This window comes from Danio rerio, chromosome 5, assembly GCF_052040795.2.
Source record: "Danio rerio strain M-AB ecotype USA chromosome 5, GRCz13ab, whole genome shotgun sequence".
In the NCBI taxonomy this organism is placed as follows: Eukaryota; Metazoa; Chordata; class Actinopteri; order Cypriniformes; family Danionidae; genus Danio; species Danio rerio.
The window spans coordinates 7,398,603-7,412,500 of NC_141025.1; the positions used below are offsets into that span (position 1 = coordinate 7,398,603).

General features: G+C 40.0%; 1 protein-coding gene across 8 annotated transcripts in view; it reads left to right on the top strand.

Moving 5' to 3' along the window:
- The window catches only part of pxna (paxillin a), a 108,073-nt gene that overhangs the window by 64,548 nt on the left and 29,627 nt on the right, over positions 1-13,898 (top strand). For 5 of the 8 annotated variants that reach the window (XM_087251559.1, NM_201588.2, XM_087251557.2 and 2 more), the window contains 3 exon segments: positions 2,324-2,531; positions 3,402-3,594; positions 3,925-4,075. In XM_087251559.1, coding sequence (XP_087107685.1) covers positions 2,324-2,531; positions 3,402-3,594; positions 3,925-4,075 — 552 coding nt within the window. 8 annotated transcript variants of the gene reach the window in all.

Here is a 13,898-nt window from a genome sequence, read left to right on the forward strand (position 1 = left end):
CCGGTACTGGGTCCGTGAAGTCATCAACTTTCGCTTTAAGATTTAAAGGGTCACGAAACAACAAAACACATTTTTTGAGCTGTTGACAGTCGTATATGTGTCCCACACTGCTAAAAACACTATTAGGACACCTATATTTCACTAAAAAGTGTAAATTGGTTGTTTTTGCGTTATTTCAAGCAAATTCGTACTTCCTGTTTGAAACGAATGTTTGAAGCTGCGTCACGGTCATGACATAATAGCGTTGTATTCCAGCATGCAGACTGGGCGTCTGTGCCAGAGTGAGTCTTATTACGTCTTACAGTGTGATGCATTAATGCATGAGTAAGGCTTGGTTCAAACCAATCAGCGCGCTCTATTGTGCAACTTCATTAATATTCATTAGTGTCACCGTGTTTACGCCACAAAGACGCCACGTTGTGTTGGCAAAACAAGCGTGAAGTGTTGCTTTTATTGTTTGCTGCCATTAAGTTTCGTTTTCATTTTCTCTGTGAGAGCTCAGCTGGATCACGTGTGGATTAACAGTGTACGCAACGCTCGACAACAATAACTTACGTGTCTAAGGAGGATTATTGTTTACCTGAGAGCTGTTCTCATCTGCAAACGCTGAAATCTGGATTCGCTTGTAGTCTCCTCTTAATAAAGACGCGGCTCTAGTTGCTGGTGATTGTCCTGTCTCTACAGATTTGGTAAGTGAGCGACCAGTGCTCTTTGTTTATTCAGTTTGTTCGTATCGAATTAAGTTAACTATTGCACTGAGTGCAAACATAGCACCGCATTTTGTGACCGGAATAACACACACGGCTTTCTGACACTACCTGCCGTGTGCATCTAAGTTTCCGGGAAATGCAGAGGTTTTTTTTCTCTCATTCGCCGTGCGGTATCAAACATTACATGAAAAATACACGCTTAGAGCAGTTCCTCGAATCAAATATCGCGTTTGTCGCGAGGGGCATGAATGAACTCCCTGAATGAAAGAGCCAAACTGCAGTTAAAGTCCAACATTTAATAATTTGGCAAATAATTCGACCACAGATGTCCATGTAGGTTAAACACCATCACTTTCTCATGTGTGTGTATTTTGACTGAAACTCGCGCGTGCCCAAATAGACACTCCTACACCATCCCACTTTAGTTCCTCCGACACTCCCCCCTAAACAGAGCTGGACACGCCCACTTTTCTGACTTTTTCCAAAGTAGAGGTGTGAAAACACCCTGCTGAAACGAGGGGGTTTCATGGCCCTTTAAAGGGCTAGCATTGCACCAGACCCCCATAAGTGGTTTCGTTTGAAAGTGTAGAATCTATATTTTATCCACATATGCATCACTTTGGTTTTTATTCTATTGTACAAAAGTTATTTACTCTTAAATACACAGTATTTTGGATACCCGAGCTGGGTATTGAACATTGTTTCATTTTCATATTGTTCATATATGACACATGTACAAGTTATAGCTCAAATGAAAGCTCTTGCCGGTGCTCATACGGTTCTAGCATTCTTTTTACTGAATTATATTCACATATTAAATAGTTTTCGAATGAATCGCGGTGTCTCCATGGCGCAGGAGTAAAAGCAATACATTTATGACCAATAAGCAGCCCCAGATAGCACAGACAGCTGTCATCTCTTACCTTATGCTGTGCTATTCAGGGCCAATTCTCCACTGTTTTTGAGGTGATGTGTTTTGTGTTTACCTCATGGTTAAAGTTGGTGCACGTCTGCCGGTTCCTGCCTCAAAATGAGCGAGTTTAAGCCACTTGTACATTAAGGAAGCGTTCAGAAAAAAAACACACCAGTGAAGAAACTCGACACAGATGAACAAACACCTCACTGCCAACCAGCGTTTTTGCAGAACAACAGAAACAGCGCGCAGAAGTCTAAACGCACAGCTACGCGCGTTGCATGCGCCGTGGGTCATGCCAATCACTTGACACAGGAGTATAAACCAGACTTTAAGCGGCTGTATATCTCTTCATAGCAATCCCTAAATTGCTATTAGCTATAAATAAGCAGGGGAATTCTCGAGATCTACCTGAGCTCAAACTCACCTCTTGTCCTGCAAACAGGAGGGAGCCCCGTGCTCGAGGATCTTCTGAGCTCTTATGAGCTGCCAAATACACTTTTTAATCATCAGCTAAGTGTAAACTCTTGAAATGACTTGTAATTCTGAAATTTTAGTTCTGATTTGGTAAAAAGTATTTTTATTATTTGTTTTACCAGGTGAAAAAAGTCTGAATTATTAGTGAAAATGTTGCAATTTAATTTGCTTTCATTTGTAAAGTTAATGTACTCAATTGTAAAACATTTTTCTTTTCTCAAAGTCTTTCAACTCCGCCCCGAAAAGCAGCAGCCCTCGCGTGTCGCAGTCTGAGGAAGAGCACGTCTACAGTTTCCCCAACAAACAGAAGTCGATTGAGTCTCCCACCGCCGTCATGAACTCCTCTCTGGGCAGCAACCTGTCAGAACTGGACCGTCTGCTGCTGGAGCTCAACGCTGTGCAGCACAGCACTCCCTCTTTCCCTGCTGAAGGTCAGTTTGTAAAGCACCAAATCATCACATGTGCACTTTTGACATGGATATCAAACAATCTAATAAAGTGTTTCCCGACCCTGTTCCTGGAGGCACATCAACAGTACTTGTTTTGGATGTCTTCCTTATCGGACCCTTTCATTCCAGGTTTTGGAGTCTCTTCTAATGTTCTGATGAGGTGATCAAGAAGTGTTTGATTAGAAAGAGGTTGAAAATGTGTACTGTTGGTGTGCCTTCAGGAACAGGGTTGGGAAACATGTTTTCTATTGTTTATTTATTGGTTAGTTAGGGTTATAACTGTTCCAGATGTGATGTCTTGGGTTTGACAGTGGCTGCATCCAAAATCGCATACTTCCATACTATATAGCATGTTAAAAACAACATCCGAGACAAGTAGTATGTCCAAATTCATTGAACATTCATAGCAAGTACATTGATGACTGACTACTTCCAGCAAGATTCTGAAGTGCACATCCAATGTATGCTACACTATTCCATGATGCAATACGAGAGAATTCATGAACGGGAGTAGTACATCAGAGTGCCATTCATACTGCTCACATTCATACTATATAGAACGTACTTTCCCAACAGTCGTGTAGTTAATTCAAGCGTAGTACATACTGAGTAGTAGGCGATTTTGGATGTAGTCTATTTTCTAGTTTTCTCTTATATTTCCTGTGTGATCTGATGAAGACCTTGTAGGGCAAAACCTTGTCTCTTGAGATCTAGAGTGGCAGTCTGCCGAATTATATTTCTTTTTTTACTTTTGTCTCTTTTGTTTGGCTTGATGGAGCATCTGCCTATAAGGTTTTCTTAGATGTGCACACACTGATGTCTTTCTTTCCATTTCTATTTTCTGTTTCATAGAGACCTACCCACCCAAACCAGCCAGCAACACCCAACGATATGTCCCTGAAAACGGCGTCTCATCAGTAGTGAAAGCGGCTCCTCCGAAGATAGAGAAGCCCAAGCGCAATATACCTGCAAAGGTGATCGAAGAGGTCAGGCCCAGTGTGGAAAGCCTGTTAAATCAGTTGGAGAGCTCCGTCCCAGCTGCTGTGTAAGCTTACACATTAATGCAATACAAATATGTTGTTGTTATTTGTATGTTTTTTGTAAAATTTATGTTTATTAAGAAACCAATATGATTGCATGTTTTATATTGTATGTTTGTTATAGCTTTTGTCATGAATATAGCCAATGTTGCTGATATGGCATTAAAACATGCATACATGCATACATACATAAATATAAATCAATCAATCAATCAATCAATCAATCAATAAATTAATAAATCAATGAGTGTAAATGTTGAATGCAAAGTGAAATTTTCAGGTGCCTGATTTGGACCTTTTCTTACATCCAGTTTTCATCTTTATTACACTTTTAGCCCTGTCTCATCAGTGCCGATGGTTTCAGAGTTGAGAGGAGTTCAGGAAGAGACTCCTGCCCAGCAGCAGGCCCGAATCTCAGCTTCTTCAGCCACACGAGAACTCGACGAACTCATGGCTTCACTGTCCGACTTCAAGGTTCAGAGCAATGTAAATATTGCAGAAACATTTACTATTATTCATCATCTTTCCTATAAATGTCTAATTGAATTCTTGAATATGATTTACTGCACAACCACGCAATCCACTTGTTAAGTCGTGACGTATGTAATACTGTTTCTGTTTCTAAGCTGCTACTCAGTTGAATTGAGAAAAATTGTTTGCTTTGTAAATGTTTATTTTTACCATATGTAGAGTCTCCCCGTACAGTTTGATAGAGGGGTTGGATCCAGAATTTGCTTCGTGTGACGTCAGACTTGAGAAGCAGATAGAAAATTTGTCCACGTTTAAAGGGATAGTTCAACAAAACACAAACATGTATTCATAATTTACTCTCTGTCATGTGGCTTTAAGCTTTTATGAGTTTCTTTACTCTGTTGAACACAAAAGAAGACACTGCTGTGACCTATTGACTTTAATCATTACCTTTTTTATACTATTGAAGTCTATTATAGGTGCCAGCAACCAGCCTTCTTCAAAATCTTCTTTTGAAGAGAAGAAGGAAACTCAAATAGCTTTTGAACAAGTGATGAATGAAGTAGGGTCTGTCTGCTGACTGCAAGACTGAGGCGTAACATGAAGGGGTATAACATGTAGTACGTTAGAAGCGTAACTTGAAGTTATGAAGACTCACATGTCAAAACTATGTTGTCGGCAAGATGCCGCTGTACATCAGTTATTAACGTCTACACCTACTCCACACCTAAACCCAAAACCCAACCATCATAATTATTAACGTCTATACCTTCCCCAGCCCTAAACCTAACTATCATAGTTATTATTGTCTACACCTTCCCCAACCTTAAACTCAACCATCACAGTTATTAACGTCTACACCTACCCTAACCCTAAACCCAACCATCACAGTTATTAATGCCTACACCTTCTCTAACCGTAAACCCAACCATCATAGTTATTACCGTCTACACCTTCTCTAACCCTAAACCAAACCATCATATGTAATAATGACTATGCCTTCCCTAACCCTAAACTCAACCATCACAGTTATTAACTTCTACACCTTCTCTAAACCTAAACCCAACCATCACAGTTATTAACGTCTACACCTTCCCAATAAGGTGTAAAAAAAAAAGGTGTAAAAAAAAAATTACTAATGCTTTCCTTCTTAGACTTTACAGACCTGAAACTTGCCTATAGCACTTATTCATTGTTGCTCTTATAGTTGTGTAAATTGCTTCCGTGTCCTCATTTGTAAGTCGCTTTGGATAAAAGCATCTGCTAAATGACTAAATGTAAATGAAAATATAAACCCTTTACCCAACCATCAGTTATTAACGTCTACACCTTCCTCAACTCTAAACCCAACCCTCAGTTATTAACGGCTACACTTTCCCTAACCCTAAACCAAACCATCATATGTATTAACGTCTACACCTACCCCAACCCTAAATCCAACCATCACCGTTATTAACATCTATACCGTCCCCAACCCTAAACCCAACCATCAGTTATTAATGCCTACCCCAACCTTAAACCCAACCATCACAGTTATTAACGTCTACACCTTCCCCAACCCTAAACCCAACCATCACAGATACTAACGTCTACACCTTCCCCAACCCTTAACCCAACCATCACAGTTATTATTGTCTACAACTTCCCCAACCCTTAACCCAATCATCAAAGTTATTAACGTCTACACCTTCCCCAACCCTTAACCCAACCATCACAGTTATTGTCTACACCTTCCCCAACCCATAACCCAACCATCACAGTTATTAACGTCTATACCTTCCCCAACCCTAAACTCAACCATCACAGTTATTAATGTCTACACCTTCCCCAACCCTTAACCCAACCATCACAGTTATTAACGTCTACACCTACCCCAACCCTTAAACCAACCATCAAAGTTATTATCGTCTACACCTTCCCCAACCCTTAAACCAACCATCACAGTTATTAACGTCTACACCTTCCCCAACCCTTAAACCAACCATCACAGTTATTAACGTCTACACCTTCCCCAACCCTTAACCCAACCATCACGGTTATTAACGTCTACACCTTCCCCAACCCTTAACCCAACCATCACAGTTATTAACGTCTACACCTTCCCCAACCCTAAACTCAACCATCACAGTTATTATTGTCTACACCTTCCCTAACCTAAACTCAACCATCACGGTTATTAACGTCTATACATTTCCTAACCCTTAACCCAACCATCACCGTTATTAACATCTACACCTTCCCTAACTTAAACTCAACCATCACAGTTGTTAACGTCTATACCTTCCCCAACCCTTAACCCAATCTTCACCGTCATTAACATCCACACGTTCTACAACCCTTAACCCAACCACCACAGTTATTAGCATCTATTCCTTCCCAAACCCTTAACCCAACCATAACAGTTATTAACATCCACACATTCCACAACTCTAAACTCAACCATCACAGTTATTAACGTCTACACCTTCCCCAACTCTAAACCCAACCATCACAGTTATTAACGTCTACACCTTCCCCAACTCTAAACCCAACCATCACAGTTATTAACGTCTACACCAGGGGTGGGCAATCTCGGTCCTGGTGGGCCGGTGTCCAGCACAGTTTAGCTCCAACCCTATTCAAACAGATCTCCCTATAGAGTTCAAGTGATCTTGAAGACACTGATTAGTTTGTTCAGGTGTGTTTGACTAGTGTTGGAACAAAACTCAAAAAGGATCAAGTTTGCCCATCCCTGGTCTACACCATTCCTAAACCCGACCATCGAGTTGCAGAGGCTTTCATACTTGATGTGCTTTCAATTGTTGTGTTATTTGCAAGGGTGCAAATAACAGGGTGACGTAGGATATGCCAACTGTCACTAAAAAAAAGAAGTCAGCAAGTGGAGTTGCATGGTGGATATGCTAAATGAATGATAATATTGATAATATATGAAATTAATTGGTTGTGGATAAATTTGGAGAAAACATCAAATTCATGAAGACACTCCTAAAAACATTTGCTGAAAATGTTTTCTTTTCCGCCATCTTGCCAATAACAATGGGATTCAATGGGATCTCAGTAACTTCAAGTTTTGCCTCTTCAACATACTGCATGTTATGCCCCTTTATGTTACGCCCCCATGTTGCACTCCGCAGACAGATACACTTGGAAGAATTAGTAAATGATGACAGAATTATGTTTAGAAATAGACACGCTTTTACTTGGTATTTTGTAATGTTTTCATATTTTCTGGATCATTGTTTTTATTGCTTGTTTAGCAGTTTAAAGTAATGTAGTGGGTAACAGAAGTGCTGTTTATTATATGCATGTCTGAGAGTGCTGATAGGGATAATCGGATCTAGTACACAGTAGATTATTATCAATCAGGGCCTTTGAAATGAATAAAGCATTATATGCTTCTATAAGGCTATGCTCTCATGGGTCCATTATGAAGGTCTTGTTAGCATTACTTTCTTGGCCGGGAGCCACACTGCGGTCGAAAAGGGAGAATGTGGAATGCAGGGGTTGTGGTGTCATGTTATATCTTGTGATTATATTTGCCTTTAGGTTGGTGAATCCAATATCCAGCTTGTACATTGGTGGTATTTTATTAAATGCATTTATGTATAATAAGCAAAACTTGTGAAGATAGGATTAATTTGCATTAAGCCATTTTGTTTCATGCATTGCTTTTGCTCAGGGTTTTCACGGGTCATGGAATTTTTGTAATAACATGGAAAATTTGTAATATCATGGAATATTAAAATGTATATTTCAGGTCAGGTAATGTACAAGTAATGGAATATCCGGGATTTTCAAGTAGGTATCACAGCAGCCCGGAGACCTCCATGTAGGCTGGGTAAACCCCCAAGTGGGAGGGAGTTAAGTCACAAGTGGACTGGGTTTAGGGTTGGTGTAGGTATAGATGTTAAAACACAACAGGCTACTGTGAGGTTGGATTTAGGGTTGCGGTAGGTGTAGATGTTTAAAACCAACCTCACAGTAGCCTGTTGTTTTTTGGGTAGGTATAGATGTTAAAACACAACAGGTTACTGTGAGGTTGGGTTTAGGGTTGGGGTTGGTGTAGATGTTAATAAAACACAACAGGCTACTATGAGGTTGGGTTTAGGGTTGGGGTAGGTGTAGATGTTTAAACCCAACCTCACAGTACCCTGTTGTGTTTTGGGTTGGTGTAGATGTTAAAACACAACAGGTTACTGTGAGGTTGGGTTTAGGGTTGGGATATGTGTCGATGTTAATAAAACACAACAGGTTACTGTGAGGTTGGATTTAGGGTTAGGGTAGGTGTAGACGTTAATAAAGCACAACAGGTTACTGTAAAGTTGGGTTTAGGGTCAGGGTGGGGTTGGACGTTAATAAAACAACAGGTTACTGTGAGGATGGGTTTGGGGTTCGGGTATGTGTAGATGTTAATAAAACACAAAAAGTTGTACTCTGTCATGTTAAAGACATTAATTAAACTCAAGGTTTGTACAGCCCACAGTTGTTGTGACTTGGAGCTCAAGTCCCACCAACTTGGAGCTGGCTCTGACCTCCGGGTTTAGACCCTTTTCTGGATTTTTGTTCCATTCATAAAAAAATCTATTTCTCTACTCTTATTTTTTTTATATCATGTTCTCTTATATCTATTTATAGTTTTATTTTCAGCTCAATTGTAAAACTCCTCAACTGGCAGTCACTTAAATCAAGTGCAGTCAATAGACTCAGGCTAGCATCCCAGGATGATATCAATTTTAAGAGCTTTGCCTTCAAATTACCATTTAAACTAAAAAAAGTACATGACAGAAAAGCTAAATGTAAAATTTAAAAAGGAGCTTTTACTAACAGTAAGTACCTCAGTTTTTTTTTTCAGGATCTGAGGTAAAGAATCCATTTTTTTTTCTTGTAGCAGTTATTGAAGTCATGCAAAATGATATTCAAGCTAAAACCATTTTAAAGCCTGTTTATACAATTAATTATAGGTAATGGAAAATCAGCGTTTTAGTCCGTGAAAGTTAGATATTGGTTTAGACTGAGATCCCTAATTCAAATGCTTTCTTTTCTCTTTGATTGTTTTGCTGTTTGGCTGTCTAGTCTGGTTCTTTGTTGGTTAAGGAGGACTCGTTTTCCACTGAAGTCTCAGAACTTTCAAATCCTGTGGTCACAGTCCCTTCCGTCACAGACACGGAAGAATCTGACCACAACGTTTCTTCCCCAAATTGCACACCACTTCTCCTGGAACTTCACATTGTTGAGGAATCGGCAACTGTAGCTCCAGTATCCAACACCACCATGCTTTTCACATCTTCCAAGACCCATTCAGAGAAAGTGCTGGTAGTTTCTAATGAGTCTCGATTATCTCCAGAACCACCTGCTAAAACACTAAGCTTACCAGCATCAAGTGCAAACAAAAGTGAAGTTAAAACACTCAAGACTGTCAACCCAAAAACCTTAAGTCCACTTTCTACCTCTAAAGACACTTCACCTGTTGTAGCAAAGGTCTCTTCGCCAATTACAGTTCCAAGGATTTCAAGCCCAGTGGCAAAAAGCCCAAGTCCACCAGAGATGATGAAGGGCTCATATCGAATTGATAGTCCTGTAACGGTTGCTAAAACCTCAAGTCCAGTGGTGGTAAGAAAGAGCCCAAGCCCAATCACAACTATTAAAGCATGCAAAAGTCCAGTCCCTAGAGCCCTTGCCAAGACCCCAAGTCCTGAGCCAGGGATTGCTCGCAAGAGTCCAGTGCCAACTACCATTACACTGCCCACTCCTCCAGTTTCATTAAATCCCAAACCTTCCAAAGAGAAATCTGAGAACTCTCAAACGGGCTTATTGGGAATAAGTCTTCCTTGCCCCAAGCCTCTTCTCGAGGAAGCTTTGGATAAGTTGTTGACATCCAGTCTTGACATCCAACCAGAGCCAGTGAAGCAGCCTATTGGATCTCCTTCCTATTCAGAGGTCAATAATGATGTTCTGGAGCTACTTCATCAATCGATGCCACAGGATGGCCTGGGAAAACTCAGTTGGATGGATGAATTCCCAAATCCTGCATCGCTTCCTGAATCATCAGATGTTTCTCTGGATCTTCCACTTCTCCAGCCTTCTGCGGTTGAAAGGCTCTCCGCTTCTGGTCAAGTATGACAAGCTCATACAGTCAGACTGTCTCCAATTTGCACCCCTAAATTTAGCGAGCATGAGTGAGAAGCATGCTGAACCACGTACGGCTGTTTATGCTTTCTTAAACACATGAGCTTGATCCTTGGGACTGCTGATATCCTATCTAGATAGAAGGACCCACCATTAGTGAGTTAAATATGCCTCTCAAAAACCTGATACACATGTGCAAAAGTCACTTAGTGGTCCTAAAGTTGGAGTGTTGATAGTTGAGTTTTTCATATCTGTGCAGTTCTGTTGTGTTGCAGTGTATCGTGTTTTTGAAAAGGTGTAAGATTGAGGAATCCAAAGTATGTGTGGTGCATGGATAAGATTTTGTGGAAGGAGTCTTTGCAATGTTTAAACGCATGCCCTGACGCGCTTCCTCAGGGTTATGGCGCTAAATGGACAACAAGGCCAGGCTTGCTTGCTTGCCTGCTTGCTTTGTAGTTATGCAGTGGAGTTTCATTATGCAATTGCATTCCGTCTTCACTACTTTTCTATTTGTTTCTTCAGGGCACTTGATACTTTATAGATAGCTGCAGGTGATGTTGTGGATTCATAGTCGGATGATCTTGCATGTTGTAATAAAGTTGATGAAAGCTAAAGGTATAACAGTCCAGTCATTTTCTTGATGCATTAAAAATCATGCATATTCAAAGACGAATAGGGTATATGCCGAGCTGGTGCTGTTCCCATGCTGATACACTTACGGTGACCTGTTATTGTGAACTTTTTCCATTTTATACGGTTCCTTATACAGCATCGATGTTGTAATTTCATTAAAATACATTCAGTTAAATAAACTTTAGCATTTACTTGGTTGCTCAAGCGTAAAACGAGACAAAAAGCTGTTTACTCGCACGTGCCCGTCAGAATCGGCAGGCTAACGCAGAAGCTCCATTAAATATGCTGGGGTAAAATAACTGTTCATATTATAAAGATATGGCGGGGAAAAAAGGTAATTTAATGCAGTGCTTCTTGTACAATCTGAGACCCACTTTAAATCGGTTATCACTCAGCTATTGGAGATCGCTGATTTTTAAAGAAAACAGACCTTAAACGCACCGGATTTTGCATTGGCATTTAATTAGCCGGAAGCGCTTAAACCAGGTTACTGGCAAATTAAAAGTCCTATTAGCATGCTTCGGCATATACCCCATTGCTATTTATTAATATACAGTATCAGTTCCAAGCAGTGGATATTGCTTTGGCATGTTGTGTCAGCTTGATAGACTTTAGTTCATACCTGTTCTTGCATCATTTCAAAATCAGATTCACAAAGAAGATGCTAAGCTATAGGGCTGTGCGATACTGAAGGAAAAGGGATAGCACATGTAATGCAATGTTTGATATGCGATTCAATACTTTTTAAAAAATGATATAACCAGCATGTATTATATTATTTCAGGAAAAGTATAACTTCTGAAAATGAAGAGCTAGTTTTATTGTTGCATAAAAAAAAATCTGACATTTATTTTCAATGTAAAAAAACAAAGAAAAAAATTCTCCATTCAGAAGTTTTTTTTAAAATTCATACTAAAATTGTTACTGATTTTTGGACCAGATCATATCGGCTCTGCTCGGTTTCAGAGACTTGTAAAGTATTTCAGAGAGTTTGCTAATGACATCTCATTTAAAATTGCACTTTTGTTATATTTTGGTACGTTGCCCTAGGGTTGTTAAACAACTAGTCTCATGGTTCAGTTACGATTGTCATGTCATTGATTTAGTTCATTTCGATATCTTGGTGCATCACAAATCATTGAAAATGCTTTCCATCTACAATTTTTAATTTGATTTCACAACACAAGAATACAATTTTGTATTTTAATTCAAGCAGTCAAAAATATGAACTGTACCTTTAATTTTTAATGCTTAAAGAAAACACGTACAAGCACTGAAAATAACATGATCATTAACATCAAATAAACAAATGTAAATATTAGGGCTGTGCGATTAATTAAAAATCAAACTGAAATTCTGATTTCAACGTACACGATTTGTAAATCTTTTTAAATCTTTTTTTCAAAAATTTATTTAATTTTATTTATTTATTTATTTTTGCACGCACAATCCTGACTGATACTTCTCCCGCAGTATGCTATTTAAGTCAATCATTTCATAGCCCGCCTAAACAGAGCACGAGATCTGGATACTGAGCTTATTGAAAAATAGCCTGCATAAACAGGGACGATGAGTTCAGCTCAGGGGACTAGGTGCCTAAATTTTTTTTACATCTGTGGTGTAATATTACTTTGGACACAGGAAGACTGATATCGCAGAACTAGGTCATTTATAAGACCTGTCAGTCATATATCGCATCCAAAAGCGTGTGTAAAGTGCATGGCGCGTGCATTTTCAACACTCTTATCGCGTTCGCTCCTTTGTCGTGGGTAGGTGGGTGGTTTTTAAGTGGGTTCGCCTGGAGTATGTGCACATGTCGCAGCCAATTTTGCTCTAATAAAAATAACCAACATGTGCGTGCAAAAGACGCAATATGCGGATAGCACAGCATTCCAAGGCAGCATTTCAAAGAGGTCTATAATCTATGCATCTAACTTCTGTGGTCAAGCAAAACATCAGAAACTTGAGTTTGACGCTGTGCACATGCTCAGTACACAGTTTATTTGCTTTGCATTTTATTACAATTTGTTACGCCTTGACTAGGTGATTGTCATTTTTTTGCCTTGCATCTGTCTTAGAGACATGTTACAGGTCTTTGATAAAGATCGGATTGTTTTTCTTTGGAAATACGTTTCAAATTCCTTCTGTAAAACATCTGTGCATCTCAAAATCGTGATTAAAATCGAAATCGCAATATTGTTAAAAAATAAACGTGATGGCTTTCTTTTGCCAATATCGCACAGCCCTATAAATATTAATCATGCTTGCTTTTTGAGTGTTGTTGAGGGAGTTTCTAAACATCTATAATTGGCCACTGTGTTCACACACACACACACACACACACACACACACACACACACACACACACACACACACACACACACACACACACACACATGGCTGTAAATGGCTCTTCTGCTGCGTTCACACCAGACGTGCAATGCGCGTCAAGTGCAAGTGATTCACATGTTAAGTCAATGCAAACTCAGGAATAGACATCCTGCTGCACGATACACGCGAATGGCGCGGCGCGAATGACGAGAATTACGCGGTGCACATGGCGCGAATGGCGTGGCACGAATTTAGTGTTTTGCGCGTTTGACCCGCTTAATGCGCGTTTCGCGCGAATCACTCGAGTTCGAAAATCTGAACTTCAGTGGACATTCGCGCCGCGTTAACCAATCAGGAGCTTGCTCTTGTGGGGGCGTGATTGTGACGTATCGCCTGTTGTCGGTGTCCCAGGGGAAATCCTCCAGCAGACACCGACAAGAAGTTCATCAAACTGGGCTGGGCTCAGTCAGAAGCACCGCTGAAAACCTCCATAAGCCAGGTTCAGTTTCTGGAGGAGTCTATGAGCTTAAAGAGCTGGATAAACCTCTGATAGGATGTAGTGGACTCAGACACGGCCCTAAACATACCGACGCTGTTTATCATCCTTCATAAAGCACATAAACACTGTTATTTTCTTCATAAAATCTATGTTAGCCCTTTAGCTATGAAGCTAGAGTGAATGAACCCCGAATGAAACCCCGCGAATGAAGCGGGGTTTGACGCGCGAATGAAGCGAGTAACCTCAATT